At 39.6% G+C, this 23,958-nt stretch overlaps 1 protein-coding gene across 2 annotated transcripts in view; it reads left to right on the forward strand.

Moving 5' to 3' along the window:
* GALC (galactosylceramidase) overlaps positions 1-2,751 on the forward strand; it is a 30,904-nt gene extending 28,153 nt beyond the window's left edge. For both annotated transcript variants that reach the window (XM_053946188.1, XM_053946187.1), the window contains exon 17: positions 112-2,751. In XM_053946188.1, coding sequence (XP_053802163.1) covers positions 112-255 — 144 coding nt within the window. In that variant the 3' untranslated portion in view covers positions 256-2,751. The remainder of the gene's footprint in view (positions 1-111) is intronic.
* Positions 2,752-23,958: the final 21,207 nt, after the last annotated feature.

The following is a 23,958-nucleotide window of genomic DNA, read 5'->3' on the forward strand; positions in this document are numbered from 1 at the left end:
GCATCTCTGCATGAAAAATGTGTGAACTTTGTCTTGTCTCCCATGTGAGCAGGCTTAGTGTCTGCACACACCCTGGATTTTACAAAGCTAACGTTTTCCTTTTTTTGACAGGGCAACTCTGCCTCAGGACTGTTGAATGGTTATCCGCTCTGGGAGAATGTCACCGTTTCCAAACCGGGCAACGGCTGGGCTGCCCTCGGAACTCGCTCGTTTGAGTTTGCACAGTTTGACAACTTCCACGTTGAAGCTTGCTGAGGTGGCTTTGGCATTTGGAGAACCTGGTTCTCATGTTACTTTGTATAAGAGCCAAGTCAAACTGGAGGAGAGCTGAGTGCTAAACTGTGATTGATCTCTTGGCAAAGAGTCTGGATTCAGTCCGTGGTATTTGTTAAAGGTTTACTTGAGTAGATATCAATATGATTGTAGCGTTATCCCCTATTATTGTGGGATTTTTGTCCTTCAGTTTTTGGGGGTAAATTTTAGTTCAAGGTAATGATGAAAACAAATTCTTGGATTTAAATATCTTTTAATAACAACATCTTAACTTACCAGCTTGCTTCTAAGATAACTTTACAAGCTAACAGAAGACAGATTCATCCTAAGCTGCATTTTTTAACACTTCCACTATTATGTCCGTCGTTTCACTGTGAAAGAAAGAATTAAATGCCAGTAAGCCTTATGAGCCAGTGGGCCCCACACTTTTGTAGGTCTATCATTCTCAGATTTCATTTGGATACAGTACCTAGATTTCCTATAGTAAAAAAAAGATGTTTTTTCTGTTTTTTTGCTACAGTCTGTGACTAGATATTGCAGTACTCCAAGTGCATTTGATTAAATCTTTCAACTTTCGTTGCCAGCCCTAAAATAAGTCCTATTTTCAGTGGAATAGAAATGTGCCTTATGACTGATCAGGGAGTGCAGGATGTGGCTTATTTCTAATCTACCTCCTCTTTCCACTGAAAGGGTTGAAATGGATGAAAAGATACCATAACTTACAGTTTGTTGATGATAATATTGTGGGGTTTTTCACATAGTACAAAGAGTGAAAACATTGCATCATGGATATTTTCATGTCAGGTCACATGTGGACACTGGCCTTTTGTTCCTAGAAACTTGGGCAAACACCTCTCTCTTTTGATGGATTTAGAGCTTTGAATAGAAAATAATTAAAGCCTAACAATGATATTTATTTTATTATATTACTGTGGCACAGAGGAGATATGGATACTATCACTTCCTGATATAAAAGAAATTAAAAAAAAAAAGGCATTCTTTGCCTTTAAGAGTTTGCAATCTGATCATAAGTTAAGTGACAGTTGGTGAACACAGAGGGAATTGTTTAGTGTGCCAAGCAGTGGTAATGACACAAGAGTATCTGTTTTTAAACTTTTCCTAGGTATCATGAAGTGAAGTTCAGAGGATAATTCACATCTTTGGGAATGGAGGGATTCAGTTTAGCTGTTGCTTAATTTAATTTTTCCCCCAACTTACTGTGTTATAAAAAAAGCAATTAATTGAGAATATGAGGTACTGAATGGGTTTTTCCTCACACTCATTTGCAGTTCAATTGGCTCCAGAATTTTTCTTGTTTGTTGTTGGTCAGTTTGAAGGAAAATGATGTGTATTCCCATAATGAAATGAGCCTCCTGTGTCCATCTACTTTTCACATTCACATCCTGTTTAATTGACGAGCAAGTCGTTCCACGTACTTGATAGGGTTCTAATAGCTGTGTGAGGCCATTTGTAGCAGGCAACATCTGGAGAAAAAGATTTGTAGTGTACTTTGATTTATAGAAATTATTCTTCTGATCCCCTTTATTTTGAAGGCTGATTCCAGTAATTGTTAACTTCAGTCTTTGAAGTAGTCATCTAATATAAAATTAATGTTATACAGATCATTCCTGGAAAATTTTTATAAAGTTGATCTTCCATTTTCATTTTTGGAGAAGAATTCTTAAAGTTCCATCTTTAGTAAGTAAAAATGTTGTGTCTTTTAGCTGTTATATTGATACTACCTATTCATACTTGAAAATTTCATACATGCCAGTAACCTTGAAAATTGTTTTAAACCACTAAACTTTAAAACTCTTGTAGAAGACTTCCAAATGTTAAGTAACTGTTTACTTAAGTGGGTGAAAAATGAAAGGCAATTTTCCATGTAATTTTCAAGTATGGATGCAGATCTATTCATTACTTGCTTGATTTCCTAAGGAATGTCACTGGTCACTCCACATGTGAAAGAATCTAATTTTAGGTCCTCATATTCAAGTAATATGAGTATAATAATCTCAGAATAAATTTCTTTTAGCTGTGATGGATTTTTGTAGTTGGATGCTTCTTGGAGACTTCCTGGTAGCTTCTGTGACTGCAAGCAGAGAGATCAGCAATGATGCAGTTATTCCAAAGGAGTTCTCCAGTTTTTTAACTTTCTAATGCACTAGTGTAATAAACTGTACTGTTGTATTGTATTGTGTACTAAACACTATGTATTTTATCACTGGAAATGTCGATTTTTTTTCCCTCTAATCTTAATTTACGATGTTGGAGGATTAAAGTGTTATGAACAGAGTAAGTGATTTAATGGTGACATAATGTTATTCATCTTTATATGTCTGTAATTCTTCACCCTTCAGTTGACTGTAATATGTTTGGCAATAACAAGCTGTTGGGTTTTTCACTGAGGGGTGGATTTATGTTGTTGATTAGAAATGCTAATCATTCCAAATGGACAAATAAAACACTTAAAAATGCTTTATTTGTGCAGAATGCTTCTGTAAAATGGGTCTTGGTTTTCTCCAGCAAGAAAGCTGACATTTTTTCCATTGTGATTTCTGATAAATATGCTTGACATTAACTTAATTGGATTGGAAGAGTATAGCCAACCAGTCCTTATTAAAAATATCTCAAAATCCATATGCATTAGGACTTGTGCTATTGATAAAATTATTTTCTTATACCATTCAATATACATTTTGCTTCTTTCTGGTTTTTTTGATTTGGATTTTTTTTTAAATTTAGTGAAGGGAATTAAATTGTATTTGAGGACCAGTGATGCAAAACTGCTGAGTACTAAGGTCATGTGAGATTTAGCTGAAAATCAGTTTCTAGGTTTGGAAACAGACAGTGTTGTAAGGATGTACTTCTGTGTTTTAAAGGCTTCTTTATTTGGAATATCCTTTTGAATCTATCTTCAAACACATTATTTTTTTAAGCTAAACTTTAGGGTTTGATTTTACAAGGAAGGGAGAAATTCCATAGAGCTGTTTATGTTTCCCAGTCCATCGTGCCAGTAGATAGGACTTACCCTCAAATTTTTGCCTTCCAGTAACCAGCAATGTGTTATCACCTACACAAACACTGCATCAAAATCAGTTCTGTCCCTTCTCTGCCACCCCATCTTTGAGGTTGGACTTGAGCAGTTCTTGAGATTTTCAAACCCATGCAAAACACTAGGACTCCTTTGCTTTAAAATTACAGAAGACTCTTACTTTAGGCTCCTTTTGCAGCTGCCTGCTTATATCTCTGTATCAAAACTAAATTTCTACTTCCAGATTTGATTTGGAGTGGTAGTGATTTGCTTTTGCCTTATAGAATCAGTTTTTCTGCAGCATAGCAGCAGGTTGTTTGTTTTCACTTAATAAATTTTCATTGGTTTACCTGAAGTTTCTATCCAGAGTCCATTTTCTGGAGGGGAGTGGGTATTATGAAATTAACCATCATAATTATAGCTGTCTTATTTCAGCAGTATGGCCGAAGAGGGACAGTGCTTGGAGACTTTATTACCCTCTCTTTGATGTTTTGGTCTTTTTGTTTGTTTGGTTTTTTGTGTGGGTTTTTTGTTGGTTTGGAGTTTTTTTTGTTTGTGCTTTGGTTTTGTTTTTTTTTTTGTTTGTTTTTAAACCCTTTGTAAGTACTACATTCATACAGGTCTAGCACATGCTGGGAGTGGCAGACAGGCAGGTTGTAAAAACCCTCTAGTTCTGAAGACTTCTTAGGCTGGTAGCGGAATCATCAGGTAGCTTTTTTAGAATTCTGAGAGTAGTGTGCATTGAAAAGTCAGCATGAGCAAATTCCTCTTGCTGTGCTCCTTCCATTTATGCCCAAGTGTTGCTGAAACAATAAAGGTTGTGTTTCTAGAACTTGTGTTCTAAAAAAAGCCCAAAAGGCCCACTAGTAATTGAGCAGAGGAAAATCTGTGCTGTAGCAGTGTTGCCAAGCTTTTGCTGTGTGCCAAGATACTTCTCTGTGGTTTTCATAGTGGCTAAGACAAACAACTGTGAAACTGTTTTTCCCCTCAAGGAATTATGTTTGGATAAGGTTAGAAACAGACACACAACACCAGTTTTGTCAGGGGCTTCTGGTAACTTTGCAATGAGTGCATTAAACCTGACTCTTACTTTTGTGTACCTCAGGCTAAACCTACATGTCTCTGGAAAGCAGAGATGAAAGTATCCTAAAAGTATTTGTTGGAGTGTTGACTTTTAAATTTTTTTTAATGCCTTTTCTGTTAGTATCAAGTGTACCTGACTGAGTTTGACTTTACTTAGCGCAGGAAAACAGTAATCTTTGGTTTTACTGTGCTCACAGAGGCATTTCAAAGATATTACTGTTGTAGAGGGTGTCTCAGTACAGAATTAACTTGAAACTGAACCTAGCATGTAATATTATCCTAATGTTATGCAGCCATGGTCTGGGAATCCTTCATGGTCTAAAACGGGAGGTAACACCAAAATGACTATTAAAAAAACCAAAACAGCATCACCAACAAAAACCCCCCAAATTGCACACGTTCCCAAATAGTACAGGGAAAAGCAAAGAACAGTCTGGATTTAACTTGTCTTCCTTTGTTCAGTTACTGCTGGAAAATACAGCCATCCTCCTTGCTGTTTTCCATGGGCAATGATTCAGTTAAAATGCCTATAGAGAATACAAGACTTCGTTGTTGCTAAAAAGCAAATGTGGTTTAGCTAATTATAGGCACTGCTGTTTCCCAAAAACAGTAGAATCAGAAAAGGTTAGAAAACATGAGAACAGGTTATGCAGCTGAAAGACATGTCTGTGATGTATGACTCACTCCCTCTCCTGGTTGCAGAAGATTCCTTCCCTCTGAGCATAGCAGCAGAGCTTTATGGAAAATATAAGGCAAATATTTCTCTGTTACTGCCACCCCCATTCCAAGTTTTTGGGAAGTTTTGTGTACATTGGCCAATCTGAGATCGCACAGGAGTGACTCTGTAGCCTCTTAGCTTGATTATATAGTGTTAACAGAGTCATTTGAAAGAGCAGCTGGCAATGGCTAGCAGCAAATCCTGTTAAGGATGTCCATATTCCCTTCTGATGTGATTGCTCTTGTAGTGGGAGCAATAAATGGTGGTGTTCACTGGCAAGAGTTCAGGCAGGTCTTGTGCTGAACGGAGGTGCACACAAATGGCTCAGTGCAGAGATGTGTAAAGCTTCACTGGGATCCACAATGTCTCTGGCATAAGCTGCCTATTTCCTGTTCAGTCTAAGATTGCTGTTTAATGGTTCAGCTTAATTTTTTTCTTGCAGCCCAGCTGATACTTTGTCTTAAATAAATTGTTTTGCCAGCATTATATGAAACATGCTCAGTGCAGCAGGGCAAACCTGTACCAGGAGGAGGAGGCTGAGAATACCCTGCTGATCATTCAGCCCATCTCCTTGCTAGATAGACTGTACATTTTTAGGATGTGCCTTAGTAGACTGCTGAGACAAAAGGGTGAGAGAGCTTCCACTTCTCTTTTGTAGGTAGCTATTCTATGGATTTTGAAACAAACAACATCATTGCTTTTGTTTATGATCTGTGTAAGGGATACAGGGAGATCATTCAACTTTTCTTCCCAATTCATGATAAAAGCAAGTCTGATACTGCAGAATGTATCTTGTGTTTATTGAGCTCTAGTATTTACTTGTGGGATGGATTGAGCCCTTCATGAAACACCTGTGATTCCACCTTGAGAGACAAAACCACTTTGATTAAATGAATACTTTCATACAGATGCATCAAATGTGAACACCCAGTTCCCAAGCCAATGGGAGTTTCTGTTAGGATGTTACTTCACGTGGGAGACTCATTTCAAATGATATAAATATTTTTTCTAAATATTAGTTCTAGTAAATTTCCACAACAAAAATTGCAGCCTCTCCATATGTAAATGCATTCAGTACATGCCTTGGTTTCATTTTCTTTTCCTGATTGCACTTTTAAAATGGTGACTACTTAAGAGATATCTGTCACCCTTCTCAAACAAGTACTTAGCCACATGAAAATGCAACAATCTTCATCTTTTGAACAATTGAATCTTTTTACCTTTGTATTGTAGCTAATTATATTTTTCTTGTGATGAATCTGAATATTGTCACATCACTTGATTTTTATAATAAATAAAATTAATCTAAACCAGGCTCTGCAAGGAGGCAGCAAAAGGGCCATGTAGGCATCTAAAATTTCTTGTGGTGTTTTAGCCCCCAAGGCACAAGTCACCTTACCTGTATTTTTCCTTTCTCCCACACATTTTCCAGTGTCATATAGGGTGGCTACCTGGGTAACATCTTCAGTGATTGAAGGTAGGTGTTTTTCTTATGTATGACATGATGACTTGGGAATGATAGATGCAATCTATCTCTGTGGAACTCAACCTTCTCGAACTCAGGCAGGTTTTTGATCACTTTTATTATACAGTCAGGCAGTGGAATATAATAGTCTGGAGGATTTTCTTTCTTTTCTTTTGAACCATGTTTCTTTGTTGTTTTTAATTTTTTTTTAATTTTTTATTTTTTCTTCAAGCAGCCTGATGCAGAAAGGGTGCTTGGTTGCTTTTATTACATCAAAACCTGATTACAGTAATTCTGTGTTCAGCAACCTCCCTGATGAGCATATACTGCATCCTCCGATGCCTTTGAAGACTTCTGCCGGGGTTAGTTATCTGTACCAAGTCATTTCAGAAGGCAGTTTCTCTGAAAAAGTATCTAGTTTCCTTTACAGTAACATGCTAATTCTAAGTGTTTTCTGCCCTCTGATCTTTTAGCTTTGCATTTTGTAACTGAAATGTCTTTTTCTCCCCATTTCTACCACCTTCAAAAGATGGTGGGCCACATGCTGCTTTAATCTGCAAGGACCTCAACACCATGCAAATATTACCAGTGTCCTCCACTGCAAATGAGAGAAATACGTGTTGCATGCTGCATTTTTCTGATGCTCAGAGAGTCTCTGTTTAGGTTTCTCTCTGTTGGGACAGCGTTCTGAAATCAGAATATAATGAATTTGCATATGAACCTATACTGAGTTTTCAAAATGTACTCTTCTGGTTTTAAGTGATTATGGACCACTGTGTATAGTCCTGGATTTTTTAATAACTTTTAAATTCACTACAGTTACCAGAGCTTTAACTGAGTGGTGGATGGAGGTCTGGAGTACATCCTAATGTTGTTCCTGGGATCATTTCACATGCCTCAGTTTCCTCATGAGGAAGCACACAGGAATACCATGGCACTGAGCACTCTTGCTTAATAGACCAAAGCAGAAACAGAGCTGCTGCTTTAACTTCCTTCCTGCAAAGACTTACTGCATTAGTGGGGACAGCATTGATTAACAGCTCAATGTCACTTCCTGTTGAAGTTGTGAGGAAATGACTGCCCTGAGAACAAGGCACTGCGGGTGTGTCTCTGCTCTGTGTTAGAGGTGGTAGGGGCCTGGAAGGGATAACTTTATTTTCCTTTGATTCTGCCACTGAACATACTGCCTTTTTTATTCTTTGTGTCTGCATAGAGCAGGGATAGTCACACTATGGGGGGGGGGGGTCTCTTCACAAAGTTTTGGAAAGGATTCCGTTGATTCTGTGTACATTTAAATCCTGTGGGTTCACAGTCCAACAGTCTCACAGTAGAGAAAAAACAGACAAGAGTGGTGGAGTTGGTGAACTGAAACATAACATTGCTAACAGCTGCCCACTACCTGCAAGGAGATCTGGAAAAGGTAAGGAACATGCTGTGCTTCAGAGTTGCCTTTCTAGTGGAGCCAGTAGAATAGAGATGAGGAAGGTAGGCTGGAAATGGCTTTGTTTGATACAGAAACATAGTGGAATGATGTAAAGCTTACATAGTGTCTTCTCAGAGTTGGGTCAGTCTCTGCGTATTTAACATGACTTAAAAAGGTAGGAGTGTTATTGCATCTGTAAAAGCCCGAGTCCACAATACACTCTCATGTCCAGGCTCTCTCCTTTTTTTTTTCCTGAAAAAAATGATGTAAGTTGTACCTAGTAAAAGAGCAGAACAGTACGAGAGAAAAACAAGGCCAAGTCCACTTTTCCATCTGCGGTCACCTTTCCTCAGTGTTGTTTTCCTGAAGCTAATGAGCACTGCTCACATTATTGTGTGACTATAGCTACTTCTTCTCCTCTGGAGACACAAGTCCCTGTGAAAAGTCTCTCAGTCCTAACCAAAACCAGATAAACAACAATGCTATTCCAGTTCACTGAGTGTGACTGACGTGGTATTTGAAATCACCACTCAGCCCAGACAGTCAGGAGGGGTAGCTCATACTTCAGGCTGCAAAAAAAACCCACCTCATTACAGCAAGTCTGATCTGTTCTCAGAAAAAAAAAAAATCTGTAGTGGTATCACAAAGATTGGTTTCCGAATGAAAAATTGAGGTTTGACATGAACCTTAGGACTTTTTATCTTTTGTGACAAGTTTCTAAAGCAAAAGAGGCTCTTGCAGTCTGTGCTGGAGGCACTAGATGGCAGTGGAAGCATGGCTAAGAGAACAGCTGTCTTGCGGGCTTTGGGGCCAGCTACTCTGAGCCATGAAAAACAAGGAATGAAGGCAGCTTTACTTGAGAAGAAAGATAAGGCTGGGCGGCCTTCTGTGCACAAAACTCAAGGTTTCCCTTACAAGGAATACTAATTCCTCATTTAATAATTTTGCATCTCCTTAAAGCAAATCAACCTATAAACCCCCAAATGCTTTATAAAGCATATATTATCTACAGTGGTTTGTCTGGATCAAAACCATTAAATGAAGAAAAAGCCAATTTCTAATAGCTGCCAGTGGCAAAGCTTTTGTGCGAGTCTTGGTAATTTTTAACTCTTGTTCAAGCTAAGAAAAGATCTGCAGTGATTATTTTTAAAGTACAATGAGTTTGCTCTTCACTGCTACAGCCTATATCCTAAAAGCTTCTGAAATGCCCCAGCCCCACTATCAGAAGGTCTCCCTGCGAGCTGCGTGCAGCTGTGTGTGCTCTGAGGCTGTCTGGGAGAGCTGTGCTCGTGTGCAGGTGGGATCACAGGGTGAAACCCCAGACTCTAGTGGAGGAGAATGCTGTGCAGGAGCTTTTTACAGTGTACAGCTGCAAGATGGTTATTTCCCAGCAGTTTGAGGTTTTCTGAGGTGTGGGGCTCATTTTTCTGCTGAAGTTTTAAAATATGAAATTGATAGCTTGGACAGCTGCAAGGGATGGAGACACTGTAAGAAAGAAGCAGCAGATTTGTACTGAGAGGAATTGTCATCCAACTCAGACTTGAGCAGGGCTGTCCTTTGCTCAAAGGGGTCTGGAGACAAGGAAAGGCAGCAGCCCTGTAAACATGTGAAGGGAGGACACAAAGATCACGTCTGAAATTGGAACTGGCTGACTTTGGGGTGATAGAGAAACTTATGAAAAGGAGGAGGTCAACAGTGTGAAAGCCGAAAGGGAGGATGGGTTTGTCCATTATCAAGTGTCTCAGAACATCATAGTCTGAAATATGGGAGAGGTAAATGAGCAGTGATTACCGGGAAAGCAATTCACTCCCTCATGCCAGGTTTTCAAAAGCTTTATGTGCTCTAGGTTAATAGCCAGCTATTTGCTATTTGCTTTCACTCTGAAATAAGCCCCAGGCTTCCTGAGGTGATGTCCTTCCCTGTCCCTCACAGACCCCCATGGTCAGGCAGCACGACTCTGCACATCAGTATGGGCTATCTCAGCTCAGCCTCTCCAGCAACACCTTCCTCAAGGAAATCCTTAGTTATGGGCTCCCTGGTTTTCTTTCTGTACCTTTTGCATTATTCTAGAAAGAGCCTACCTGGATGTATGCAGGGATTGGGAAGCAGAAAGTCTTTGTATAAATTAAAACAAAAATACAAGACCCTGACATGAAAAAGTATCACTATGCCTTGTCTTCTGGAAAACAAAGTGAGAAATGTTTCTGATTTTGGCAGAGATTGTTGCAATAACTACAGGATGTGTGAACCTGAAGTGGAGAGCGTTCTGTAGTCCTGCTTTTATGTAGGGCATCTCTGAGGTTTGCTTCTTTAAAGGATGGATATATCATATGTGGGGTGGGGAGAATGCACAAGGCAAGGACCTTGGTGCTTATTTGACTTGTTTGTCTTATGTGGCTCCTAAGACCAGTATTTAATATGAGTTTCTGTGGGAGAGTAAGATAATGTTTTCTGTGGGAGTGTCATGCCCCTCTATCTAATGAGAGGTAATGTCTTTTTTGAAAAACTACAGAAATTTTGATTATTGGTTTATAATCTTAATACTGTCTGTGTATTTTTTGTCTGTTTTCTTTATGAAGTTCCTCTGAGTGCTGGTTATTTTTACAGGCCTTTAGGTGCTCTGTGCTTCAGGGTCATGGCTCTTTTCCTTGTTTGCTCTGACAGAAAGTGATCTTCAGGTTTTCATTTTGCTTTTCCTTGCTATAACTTTAGTCTCTTGTGCAAAAGTGAGAAAGAAATGTGGTTACTGAATTTTGACAGGTTTTCCCTCTCACCCACAGTGCTTTGAAGGCAAATTGCTTACCAAAAACGTGCTTGGAGAAGTGAAGGATATGCAAGAAGCTGAAAGAGAGATCTCAAGATATCATGTGGCCTGTTGAGGACAGTGGTTCTCTGCAAGTATCTTTGGAGCAGGTGAGTAATAGGGCCCTGTCTCAGCCAGCAGGATAACAGCAGGATGATTGTGCTTTGTATAACCAGTGCAGGCATGCAGCCTGTTAGCAATGTTTTGAGTAATTTTGAAAAGCTCCTCCTGCATTATTTAGTGAGTGAATTTTTTAAGACAGAGCCTTTAGCTCCTGAGAGAGAAGGAAGAGCCCGGGCGAGATGCTGTTGTAAATTCCCCAGCAGTAATGAAAATCCTGCTGCTTGGGAACGGTGCTGCAGCGCTGTGGGCTGCCCTGTGCTGTAATGCAGAGCACAGAGCAGTGAAGCTGAGGAGGAGGAGGAGGAGGAGTTCTGGTAAGAGAACAGAGCTATAATCTGATGCCTCGGAAAGCCGTGCGCAGCGCTCACTTCTCACAGCGCAGAGCACAGGCTTCTGAAGGCTGTAATGTGGAAAACACCACACCGAGAGCAGGGCTTGTGTCAGCCCCTGGGCCAAGGGAGTGAGGCAGGGCTCCTGGGAGTAGCTGGCTGAGCAGCAACCCTCTGCTAGCTGCAGGATGTTTTAAGTGAGGAAATGAAGCTAACTCCCAGGGGGTTGAAGACAGGGGTGACCTTCAGCAGGAGCTGAGGGTAATGAGCCCTTCTGCAGATCAATTCCATGGTTTCTGGTTAGGCTTCATTTGTGTGATCTGTCCTTACAACTCACTTGGTGAAGAATTCAGACTGAGAAGCTACACTAGTTCACAAAAACATGTGCAAAAGTGAGATAAAAGGTCTAATAATTTTCCTGGATTTTCTTGTGCTTGAGGAGCATAAGAACTTAGAGGAACCTTTTTCAGTGTGATTCTTTGTAAAATCCACTGGGTGCATCTGGCACATCCCCCTTAGGTTCAACCAAAAGCACCAAAACAAGTGACTTTCAGGCATAACTTCCTATGAGTATTTCATGGTAGACATGGGCAGCCCTTTGAAATGCTGATTTTAGAAGTACATATTACCATTCCAGAGCAGAGCAGGATTTTTCAGATAGAGCAAAGAAGAACTCATACCAGAGCAACCCACAGCCTGGCAGTCAGATCAGTGGGAATGGATCTGGACCCTTGTTCTCTGTGCTTTAGTCCTGGAAATTAAACTGACAGTCTGTTTTTCCATAATGTTAAGGCTGATTGCTACTTTGGGGGGATACATGAGGCTTGACTCAGGAGTCAGCCTCATCTTATGGTAGTTTACAATTGTTGTCAGATGAGTTATGATATTTGAGATGAGCTGCTGTAAAAACATATGTATGTTCTTAGCTGGCAACAAATTTTAGTATTTTAATGATGCTTAAGACAGCTCCAGCATAGAGGAGACACTCTATTAAAACAGTAAATCAAGCTCTGCAAGCATGATAGCTGAATTAGAATTTGAGCTATTCCAAAGTCTTTGCGTTCTGCTTTGTTGCTGATGTGTACACACACAGACATATAAACTATTTGCAGTTATAGTTTTGCAATTCAGTGTGTTGCTTACAGCAACAATACATTTGAAGCAAACAGCACAATATTGGATCAGCTATCACCAATAAAGCTAGTTTTGCTTCATAAAATCTCCTCAGTACATTCCTTCTTTTCCCAGCTGAGTACCTTATAAGCCAGTTGGGAGAAGCATCTTGTAGAAAGACTAAATACCTGAATAATGGCAAAACATGTTTCCCATTTACCACTGTCTTATATAGATGATGGGCTGGGGAGGGAGGTTGAGTAGTAGGGGGTAAAAACTCTTTTTCTTGGTTCTACACTGAATGATTGTGGTAGTATCCATATCTTAATAGACTTGTCAAAGGAGAAATCTCAGGTACTCTTACATGAGAAGGCATCTTAACCTGTGCTCAGCCTTAAATTCTTCTTTTATGGAATATGAATATTAAACATCAACCCTAGCTTACTCTGACAGATGAGGTTTAACTTATGGGCTCTCTGCTCTCTGTGTCAGAGATCTAAACCCATGTTATCTCTGGCTTCAGAACAAGCTCAGTAGCTACTTCTCCACTTTCAGCTTCTCATATTCTCTCTGCATCTCTGACTACAGGTAAACAAAGTCCTTCCATCTTTTGCCTTTCAACTACACAAGGCAACACTGCTTAAAATTCTGGTCTTTCATATTCCATGAGCCCTTGGGAAGTCAATAAATGTCAAAGAAATGTTGGATTATTTATGCATTAGGTTTATGCTACGTTTCTGAGAAGGCCTTGTGGCATTTGGTCACCGTACTTTTAGAAGACATATACAGGGTAACAGCACTGGACACGTATAAAAAAAATATCCCACACTACAATGAATTTGTATTGTTCTTGAGACATTACTGGTTAGAAAAGGACTTCCCTCCTCATTATATCTATTGCCAAATGACTTTCTCAGTTCTCCTTTTTTTTTGTGTGCTCTTTTTAAGGATTCATAAGCAAATTTTAGTGCAAGAGGGAGCCACGCTGGTCTTAGAATTTGTGCATTTCACACAATAATTTTTCTCTGAATCAGTTTCATGTCATGAGTGCTCTCTTATAGCAAAGGCAGAAAAGAAGAATCTCTTCAGGACGATGCTTAAACCCTTTGGTAGGATTCAGGTAAAGATTTATGGCTCTAGCAGTGGTGATAACATCTTTCTGGCTGCACACTTGGTACCCTGTGATGAATTGCTATTCCCACTTACACAGTTTTACCAGGCATGCTCTGGCATTCAGCTCTGGCTAGTTACAGATAGTCTCCAAAATAGAGCCACTCTCCAAAGCTTTGGAATGAGCAGAAAGATGTGAGTCACGCATGCTTATGCTGGACTTGAGAAGACTGGCCAAGGACACTGTTGACTAATTCTTTTCCTTTAATGAAAAGCTGATATGTGATTGTTATTATCCCAGCAGGAGAGACTGCTTTCTAAGTCTTATCTACATTCTGTAAACACCCAATATGTGGCTTATCATCCATAAAGGGACAAAATGTTATGCCTATGCCTGGATTCAAACCAGTAGTTCATGGGCATTCGAATACTTCAGATATGTTTTGCTCAGACTACTGAGCTGTGTCTTCTGAAATCCGTCATCTGCTGCGGTGTGATAGTTAAAGCTGGTAAACTGGTAATGCTTATTTAATGAATTCTAATAACTTGTTTTTATGAGTAATCTGTCAGGAGGCCCCATTCCCTTTATGCATTTGTCCATCGATCTGTTTACGTGAACAGCTTTCTCTCTGTTATTTACAAATTATTCTCAGGTTGTGTTGTTCTCCATTTAGAAAGTGCTGACAGTCGAGTGGACAAGATGATGTTTTTGATCAGATAATTGATGTCCAGATCATTTATGACTAACAGGAAGCAAATCAGAGGCCTTTCAAAAGGGTCCCTTTGATATTACTGGCATGTGTGGTGGTATGTTTTTTCTCCCAAATCACCTATGTACACAAATACATAATATATGACCATTTTTAAAATAACAGGAAAATCTGATACTGTGCTAAAGTAGAACAAATATTAGCTAATGGTTTATTGTTGTTTGGGACTGTTTTTAAGCCTTCTGGATGTGTGTTGGTTACTTTGTAGGCCAGGCAGGAACAGGTGATTGCCCAGGTGATTCTGAAATAAGACAATAAGTGTAAGTTACATCTTGGGCAGCAAGGAAGAGAAATGTAAAGGGGAACAAAGGTTACCTCCAAGATATTAATTACAGGCAGATCCACATCTTGATGGTATACCCACTTAGCTGGAAACACATTCACCTAAGTGGGCATAAAATATTATTACTTTTTTAATGGGTCAATTTAGCAGTAAGCCCAAAAATTCCAAGGTCAATTATTTGTATTTTTCATTACTGTAGATAATAAATAATATGGCTGCCAATGTTATTGGGGTACCATTTTACTGAATATGAAGTTGGAGTGCTATAGGACCTGCAAGATGATGATTTCTGGCAACGCAATACTGCAGTCAACAGGGAAAGGAGTTTATTACTGACAGAATTTTTACTATGCTGGCTGTAAGTTTATTAAGCAGTATACTGCATAATTCCTGTCAGCATATTGTGTCATTTTCTGAGCTATATAATAATATTGCTTTGAACTTCTAAGTGCCTTCCATTTCGGTATCTTCCTAAAAAGTTATACCCATCTTAATTGCCATGGCACCTCAGAGAGGCAAAGAAATATTTTCTTCCTCCTGGGAGATCAATACTACTTTTAGCAGTGAAAGTGAAGTGAAATGAAAAGCTCAAGATCAAGCTAAAGGTTTGTCAGGACTTGGCTTTCAAAGGAAGCAGCATCTTGTGTCTTAGCTGTAGGATTGACAGGTCTCAAAGCAGCTGGTCTTGGCCACAGACTTTCTGCACAACACTTAAGTAAATTCCTTTTGTTTCACTTCTGCTTATGTGACTGTATTTCCTGCTCCTAGTCTTGGCTTTTGTAGGAATGGGTTCTTTGGGGCAGAATGCTTTCTGAGGTGTGCTTTGCTCAGTGAAATGGCTCAGTTCTTTGAACACTAATCACAAAAACCAATCCCCTGCCAGAATAACAATGCATATTTACAGGAGTGCCATTTTTCCTTAGACAGTGATAGAATGGCTTTCCTTGTATAGTTCAGCACAACCACAGTTTCTCCTGTGACAGCTGGTTGAGTCACCTGAGGGAGAGGGCAGGTGCCTTTGGCTATCTCAGAACATGTCTAGAGCACCATCACTTGGGCACACTCAGGTCATCAGTGTTCATAACCTGGCCAGAACTTGGACAGGAAGCCTCTGAGGGAAACCCAGGATGCTGCAGGGCACTGAGTGGGAGATTTCTCTCACTGGCCTATGTACCAGCCAAAGGTACACAGAAATGTTAGAATGCAAGGTGCCTCCTCAATAACTGTCTGTCAGATTTGGTGTTAGATAAGTCCTCATGATTTGTAGGACTCAATTAGTCAGTCAGGCTTTGCAACACTCAGGCTCTGAGCCCTGTAACCTGTAATGTTCACTGTGCTCTGTTTACCTGTTCTAATTTGTGATCATGGGTACGGAATCTTATTCTTCATCATTATCTCTGTGGTGTGGCTGTGCTCCAGCAATGGGTGTGGTGAGCAGGGCCTCCTTCATAGAGGGTCCTGGGATTGCAAGTTTGATATGAACTAAAGTCTTCGTGATGCTTCATTCCAGACTATAGGGACAACCCACCCACTTGAGAGTGAAAAAATCTCACTTTCTCTCCATGGCAGAGCAGATGATTCAGGACAGAGGGAGAAAAATAATGTCCACCTTCTCTATCCTTCTTATCCTTTTGCTATAGAACCTTTGCAGTCTATTACTAAGTCAGGATTGTAAGGGTGACCTGCAGAATCAGGTTTCTCCTCTTTTTCATATCTTTATCTGAGGGCAGAAATGAAAGGTTTTTATTGAGAAAAAAAAGTAACATTTTCCCGAATTGCTTTTTCCATTCCTGTCAATGCTGGGAATGTTAACATTAGGTTTTCTGGTTTGGCTGAAGATTTCCTTCAAGAAAAGAGGTAAGGAAGGGATAAGCAAGGCTCTAGTGGTTCTAGAAAAGTCATAATTGAAGAGGCAAGGTCTGGTTCTCTAATGAAGCTCTCTTAATTTTCAGGATTTCTGCATCAGGACACTTTTTCTCAAGAGCGTTTTTGGCCTTCCTCTTACAGGAGCTGAGCAGCAGTTGCTCTTCTGCTCTGTAATACCAGAGTGATAGGAAAATCTTGAGAGCTTTAAAAACTTGATCAAATTTGATTCAGGAGATATTTGTAGGATTAATTAAATGTATAGATAGAGCATCCACAACTCATGGATTTGAGGAAGAGATTTGGGATAAACATTGTGTCAGTCCTTGTCAAACTGTAGCAACTATATTTCATCAGACTGATGCCTTGCACTTTTGTCTCCTTTAGCTTTTCTATTCCTCCTATTTATCTATTTTTATTCCAAATAGGACTACTGCAAAACCTGTAGGAATTTTTTTTTTTTTACTTTTGATAGGTCTTGTAAAAGCAGCACATGTGTTTTATATTGACACAGAAGAGAGGGGAAAAAGTCACCGTGACTTGGTGTTTACCCATCAAAACAAGGAAAAGAAGTAAATCCCAGAGAGAGTTATTCCATTCAACAGTCCTGCTTTTTACAGATGACAGAATTCAGCAGCCTTGAAAAGGGGGAAATACTCTTGGCTGATCACAAGAGGAAAAAGTGAACAAAGGAGATTAAACTTGAGAATAAAACACCTGCATTGACGAGAAATAGGTTAAGTAGTGCTCTACTTTCCAATTATGTTAGAGCAGTAGGTACTGAAGCCTGCTCATTAGCTGAGGCTATAAAATGCCACATTTATTGTGTCATCTTTCTTTCAAATATTTGCCCGATGGGCTTGTGAAACGTTTAGCTCCCACTGCCTGAAATTCCCACTGGCTGTCCCAAGGAAAGCTTCTCTTCCCAGCTTTATACTCAGAAATGTCAGATCCACACCTGCTAGCTCTCCCTCTATTCAAACAGTGCTCAGTATTAACCTTTTCCACATATTCCTTGTGAAGAGGAACATCGTGTCCTACTCACTCTCCTGCTGCCCACAAATCTGAGCTATCTCTGTGGGTTCATTGCCAGACAGCCCTCTGGGTCAGTCTGTCCTGCTGTCTTACTCCTCACTGAACTCCCCAGCCCCCTGAAGCTATTATTGACTCAGTTTTTCTCCACAAAATGAGCATGTGACAGCTCGGTTTTATTTCAGGGCCTGAGCTATTGCTTTATTAATCAAAGAATAACTATTTGCCTTATATTTAGTACCTGTCTAAGTCATTCACCGTCAGCTTTCCATCACCTTTCCTACCCTAAAGTATCCTCAAAGTGTCACGTTTTGCTTTGCTAGTCACAAGGTATCAGAACTTATCCTGGTACTTGGGGGCCTCAAACAAAATTAAATCTCCTTACTGGTCTCTGCCTGTCTCCCTGCTACAGTATGCATCCTGTCTTTGATGTCAAGTTTGTCCTGGGGGATTCATACTTAATTCAGCTATTTTGATGTAAGGATTTGACTGTTGTTGCTTTTTGTAAGCAATCCCTTGGGCTTGATAAGAGTTTCCATGCAAATGACAATGTGTTTCCACAACAACCTGCATGACATGCTACTGCCATACAGGATATGTGTACTGTGTCTTCAATATATTCCCAGCTCTATTAAGAAACGGTAATCAGTTTCATAGTAAAGATATATGTTCTTTCTGCTGATGTTATCACTTTTTGTGGGCTATAGACTAGCAGAATATTATACTTTTGCCTGTACTAGTGACTTCTGTTTACTGAATAATAACTGACTGATCAGACACCCCAATGAAGTAAAAAGTAAAGAGCTGTGAGTATTGCATTGCCTCCTTTGTGTGTTGATGGTTTTCCTGGTCTGATAATTATCTAATGTAGTAATAGAGAAAAGGTCAGAGTTATTGTGAGGCTGCTCCTGAACGTAATTTTTCACTCCGTTTTGGCATGTCATGTGTTTAATCTCCCAGTGATGAATATTTGCATTTCATTGCCATGCTTTAGGAGGGTTTTTTTTGCCTGTGCTTCAAATTGCTTTCAGTGCTCTCTGCAAAATGTGCTTTGCAGCAATGCAATGTACTTTCTGAGTTCATTTTAGAAATCTGATTTTGTTCACCTTCACTGCTGTTGTCAGTCTGGTGTAGGGGCAGCACAAAGCAAATTGGAGAGTAGGAAAGGAGTATGTAGAAGATTTGTAACTTAATAAGAATAAAGAATATAGTTTGGTTTATAATATCATCTAAAAAATGTACTTCTCTGCAGAGATTAATGTTCAGAGTTTTTTTTTAACCTGTGTGCTTGTACATGCTCACAGTGACTTACTATTATTATTAAATCTAAAGCAAGGAGGGAAGCACTGGGGAGGAAACACAGCATTTCCCTGACTTCTCCAGATCCCTGCAAATACAAAGAAGCCTGTAGGACAGACAGCACAAGGCAGGAGAGGTGCTCAGAGTGTTTGTTTTGATAGTGCTTGCAGTGTTTTTGTCTCAGAAGCAGTGTTAGTATGCAGGACAAACCATACATCTGGTTTCACTCATCTTGCCTGAGAGCCAGTTCAGTGCCTTGTGGGGAAAGAATAGTGGAGATGGTAAGAGCTTTTATCAGTTAAAGATAGGGTTTGAATGTATCTTCAGGGACATCTGCATGCCAGGCATGTGCCACTTTGGATTCAGGCAATGGACTCATTTCCAGAGTGGTGAACACACACACAGGGCTGTAAAGACATCAAGTGCTTTAGGGGGTTGCATCTTCTTGCAGACATCATCTATCTAAAGTGTGGACATCATTGGTCCCATAATTCAGGAGTTTGGAGCCTTAAGCCTGACAGTATTTAAGAGGCATTTGGAAAATACCCTTAATAATTTACTTTAACTTTTAATCAGAATTGGTTAGAGAGTTGAACTAGAGTATTACTGTAGGTAGCTTCCAAATAAAATATTCTATTATAATCTGAGGTCCCTTCCAATGGAAGTATTCTATTCTATTCTATTCTATTCTATTCTATTCTATTCTATTCTATTCTATTCTATTCTCTCTCTATGGCTCTAAGTAAAATATCTCATAGTTTTTTCATATTTAGGGAGTTCTCATGTGGCTCTCTCACCTTCAGATGAATTGTTTTATGTTCAAGGAAAGAGTCCAGAGAGGTTTTTAATGTATCATTATATCTGTTGACAGTAGAAACAGTTCCCACCCTTAAAATCTGTTGTCCAAGAAGGAGAAATTCAGTCTTTTTTGAGAGCTGTTCTTTTTCTTCAGTTTGGAGTGTTTGGTCATCCCAGTCCTAACTGAAAAGGTAAGAGATCTTCTGCTTCTTATTAGTGTAAACTGTATGTTTGCAAAGAAATATGTGAATGTAATTGAAAAGCAATGAGAATAATCAAAAGCCTAGAGAAACATGGGTTGTCAGTAGAAAAAAATTAATGTGTGGCTGTTTGATCTTCTAATACGTACAAAAGACTGCTGCAAGAGTGTGGCAATAATTCATTTTCCCTGCCCAGGGCTCAAGTAATTATGGCTTTAAACGGCAATTCTGAATCTCTCTGAGCATTCTCCGTGGGCTTGTATTTCTTTCAGGTGACCTATTACTCACCTGCCTGGTATTCTCATAAAGCGTGCTCCAGTCACAGCTACGCAGTGGGACTCCACCTGTGCGCTCTCTGTGACTCTCACACAGGCTGCTGTGGGGCAGCTCTCTGATCTAAGTGCAGGTGGGGCAGAACTCTGGTGTAGGTTGAGCAGGGAGCCCACCAGCACACTTTGGATCTGGGACTCCATCATGAGACTGATACAGGAGAGGGCCAAATGGGAGCCTGCAAATGAAATCACCATTCAGGATTCTCTCACCTCTGAGAGCCTGACTTTAGCATCTTTCTCTTTCTCTCTTCATGACCTCACTGATAACCATCATATGGCCCAACCCTAGTCACAACACGTGCACCCCTGCTCAGTGGTCTGTAACGGGTCAGAAAGCAGTTCAGCTCTGCCCTGACAGTTAGTCATATAAATGTTATCTGTGACTGAGGGAAACTTTATACTGTTTTTTAATCTGTTGGACATCCTACTTGGAAGGAGGAGTAATTTTTCAACTGCAGGAAAATGATGAAAAGGAAATATTTTGTAGCTGTTTGACTGATTTTCACACTGATAAATGGAAGTTACACACTGAATCAATGGAAGTTACCTGCCTGGGAACATCTATCTTCCCTTTTTCCCATGTGAAAATCCCCAGTCTAAAATGAGATCAACTTTATTGGGAAACTGAACTAGAATTCAGATGTTTGCACTGATATGGTGGTCTACTTCATACTGCTTACAAGACTTGTAATCAGAGCTGTCTGGATAATAGTGATATCAGTTTAAGTCTTTGAGGACCTTCTCAGTGTGACAGACTACCTGTTGATTTGTGTAGTCACATCTGCCATACCTGCAATCCTGATTTTGAATATTTTTCTTTTCCACTCAGAAAGGTGGAATTAATTTTGGTTATTTATTTAGTGGTCCTGCTTGGGGCTACTTCACATTCATGTGGTAACCTTTAGAAACAAAAGCTATGAAGCAAAGGGAACTAAAGATGTGTGATGGCTTCTTTTAGTAATGCCATCCCTAAAACATGGTGTCTTCCATAACAATGAGTCCATCTGCTGTATGGGGAATAATCTCTTAGGCTGAATTTCCCTCATAAGAATGATACAGATGTAGGTAGCACTTCCTTGGCTGAGGATTTGACTCATATTACATTTCCTCTCCATTCCAGTCCCTGGATCTATCCCCATATGGATCACATTCCAGCATGTCTGGCACTGGTGTATGTCTGCTGCTCTCCTTTCTCAGTCAGAGGACTGGGGGAAGAGAGGTGTATGTTCTAAATTATAATTATTTTTGCTTTATTCTTGATCTAAAAAGGAGGCTGTATGTGTTCAGAATCCAGCTGGAACGGAAATCTCTTTTTGAGATGAAGAAGAGTATCCAGGAAGAATTTAAAGTATAAGAAACAAGCAGGAGTCTCAGCTCCTTTGTTACACAGGGGGTAATCAAATTTTTGAACTCACTGTTAGCACTCAGAAGCTGTGTTTGATCTTGCTATGCTGTTATCTAGATTATGCAGCTCACCAAACTGTGATTGCTGTTGGTTTTATGCTGTAAGTAACCAAAAGCTTGATGCAGCCCAGTTGCTCATAGCCTTTAGGCACACTTATCAGTGAGGTAAAAGAGAGCATCGCTGAAGGGTTCTGAAAAATAGCCCAGTGGAAGTGCAGGCTGAGATTCACTACAGGCCAGTTCTCTGTAGCTTGTGATTCAGCTGGAGCCTCTCACTGTGAGATCAGGCTCCAGGCCCAACTGGAGCTGATCTGAGTTCTGCATACAGGGACCAGAGAAAGCAGATGGGCATTCATCCTATCCACAGAATCTTAAAAACCCAACTTTACATCATTTGCATATAGCTGATGGGGGATTTGAAGCTTTAACCCAGAAGGATCATAGGGAAAAACCCCTTACTTACATACAATAATATCTTTCTAACCCTATGTCTCCTAGCACAACTGCTTCCCTCATCTCTCCTGCCTTTTTTTTTTTTTTTTTTTTTGTTGGAGGGAAATGGCTCATTTTTCAGTTTGGTGGTAAATAGAGCTGATGACTGAAACCAGGATGTTTTTAGGCAAAGTAACAACACTGTTAAAAGAATGATCCACACAAACAACTTTGGTTACTGTAATTCAGAGTCCTGCAGCATGTAAAGAAATTAATTTTGGGAATTCCTTTGCAGACAGACCTGTCACAAGCCTAATTCAGAATCTGCACTAGTTTTGCTAGTTTTTTTCAGGATTTACAACAGTTTGCTTATCTTTTTCTGATTCATCTTTTCCTGTTTTGCATTTGGAATTGGTCTGTGTTGATGCAGAAAGCAATGAACTGCTGCAAATGGATCCTGATATTTTCATTCTGAGCAGAGGGAGAGCAGTGAAAAGGGGAAGTCTCATGTAAGTCTTCTCTGAAGATCCAGAAAAATGCCTCAAAGCTCAGAGACAGACATGAGTAGCCATACATACTCACACTGGGCACCACCCTAACATGACGGAAAGTCCTGCAGAGAATTACTGTGGTGCTTTTGTCAAGAAGGACTGAAAAGCTTTCGTCAGAGACTTTGTGGTCTCTGCTTTCAGGCACAGCTCTAGGTATTGAAGAAATGTGTGCCTCTGCATGCTGTAGGGTGTTAGGAGGTTTAGTGGTTGTGAAGCTGCAAGAAACAGTATCTTGACTCTGTGCACTGCTCTTCCCTCCCTGTGTGCTCCACTTAAACTGGAAAGCAACTGACCACCAAACCCAGTCTTAAAAAATCCTGAAAATTCCCACATAGATACTGAAAGAAAGATAACCTCTGTTTTGCATCCCTGCCTAAAGCAGCCTTAGAGGATCACTGTCCATTTTAGTATTCGGTTTACTCTTTTTCCATCAGTAAAATTGTCCTTGACTCTTTTGTGTTCGGATGTACTGAGTCCAAATGAGAATGTACTCTTGGCAATACAGATAAGTAACTAACTTAATTGCATGTCATATATTTACTTCAGACCAACTTCAGTGAAATAAATGGACAAACAAACCCTTCTGACATGAACATGAGCACAGACACCTTTGTGATCAGAAAACACCTGCACACCTGTAACGGAAAACACTTTACTCCTGTAAAGGAGCTGGTGCTCCTTTACACTTACCTAGAGCCATTCAAGCTGGCATGGCAGAGAGGCCAGATTATGCCAGAGAGGCATAATCATGTTAGATTTTTGGGGTGGTAGAAGTCTCCTGTTGAGTTTCACCTCTGCATCATCTAATTTTCCTGGTCTGCAGCCTGTATTATGTTTGTAAGTTGGAGGAAACAATTTGCTTGCTAACATTACACTGTTTTAAATAGACTTTCAGGTATAGATTTTCCATAAACCTAGAAAGCAGCCCAGCCTATCTGTTGGCTTTTAATTCTGAAATTTATTAGCTCTCCACATCCATTTCAGATACAAGCACAGTCTTAATTGCTCCATTTTTATTCTCACAGAAGATGCAGTAAATCTTACTGGTTGTGTTTCAAACATTAAGAAGCAATGTAGTGGTTTTAGGAGAAAAGCATTCAAAATACATTAAGTTAATAAGTACTTAATAACATTTCATTTTCAAGCTGTTCATCAGAATTTGTTTTGAGTTTGAAAGAGTAAATGTCACAAAAATTCTTTAAAGAGAAATCCAACTGGAACACTTTTTTCCCCCAAAACTTAAGATTTCCTTATAACATTTTCCTAACTCCTCCTCCCCTTCTGAGATTTTCAGAACTGTGAAAACAATATTTTTTTTTGCTTTAATTATAATGCTAGTTGAGAATGTGTTATTTTGGCTACATTACCAGCTCACATACAGTTTGTTTATAGCTCTCTGCAAAGCCATTTTAATAAGGTCAGATTTGCAATTTAAATTAACTTTAATATTTCTTGCAAACTCCAGTTCTGTTTGTTTATGCAAGGGGTAAACACACTGGAAATTTATTGTTTTAAAAATA

Source organism: Vidua chalybeata, chromosome 6 (assembly GCF_026979565.1).
Source record: "Vidua chalybeata isolate OUT-0048 chromosome 6, bVidCha1 merged haplotype, whole genome shotgun sequence".
NCBI classification, from domain to species: Eukaryota; Metazoa; Chordata; class Aves; order Passeriformes; family Viduidae; genus Vidua; species Vidua chalybeata.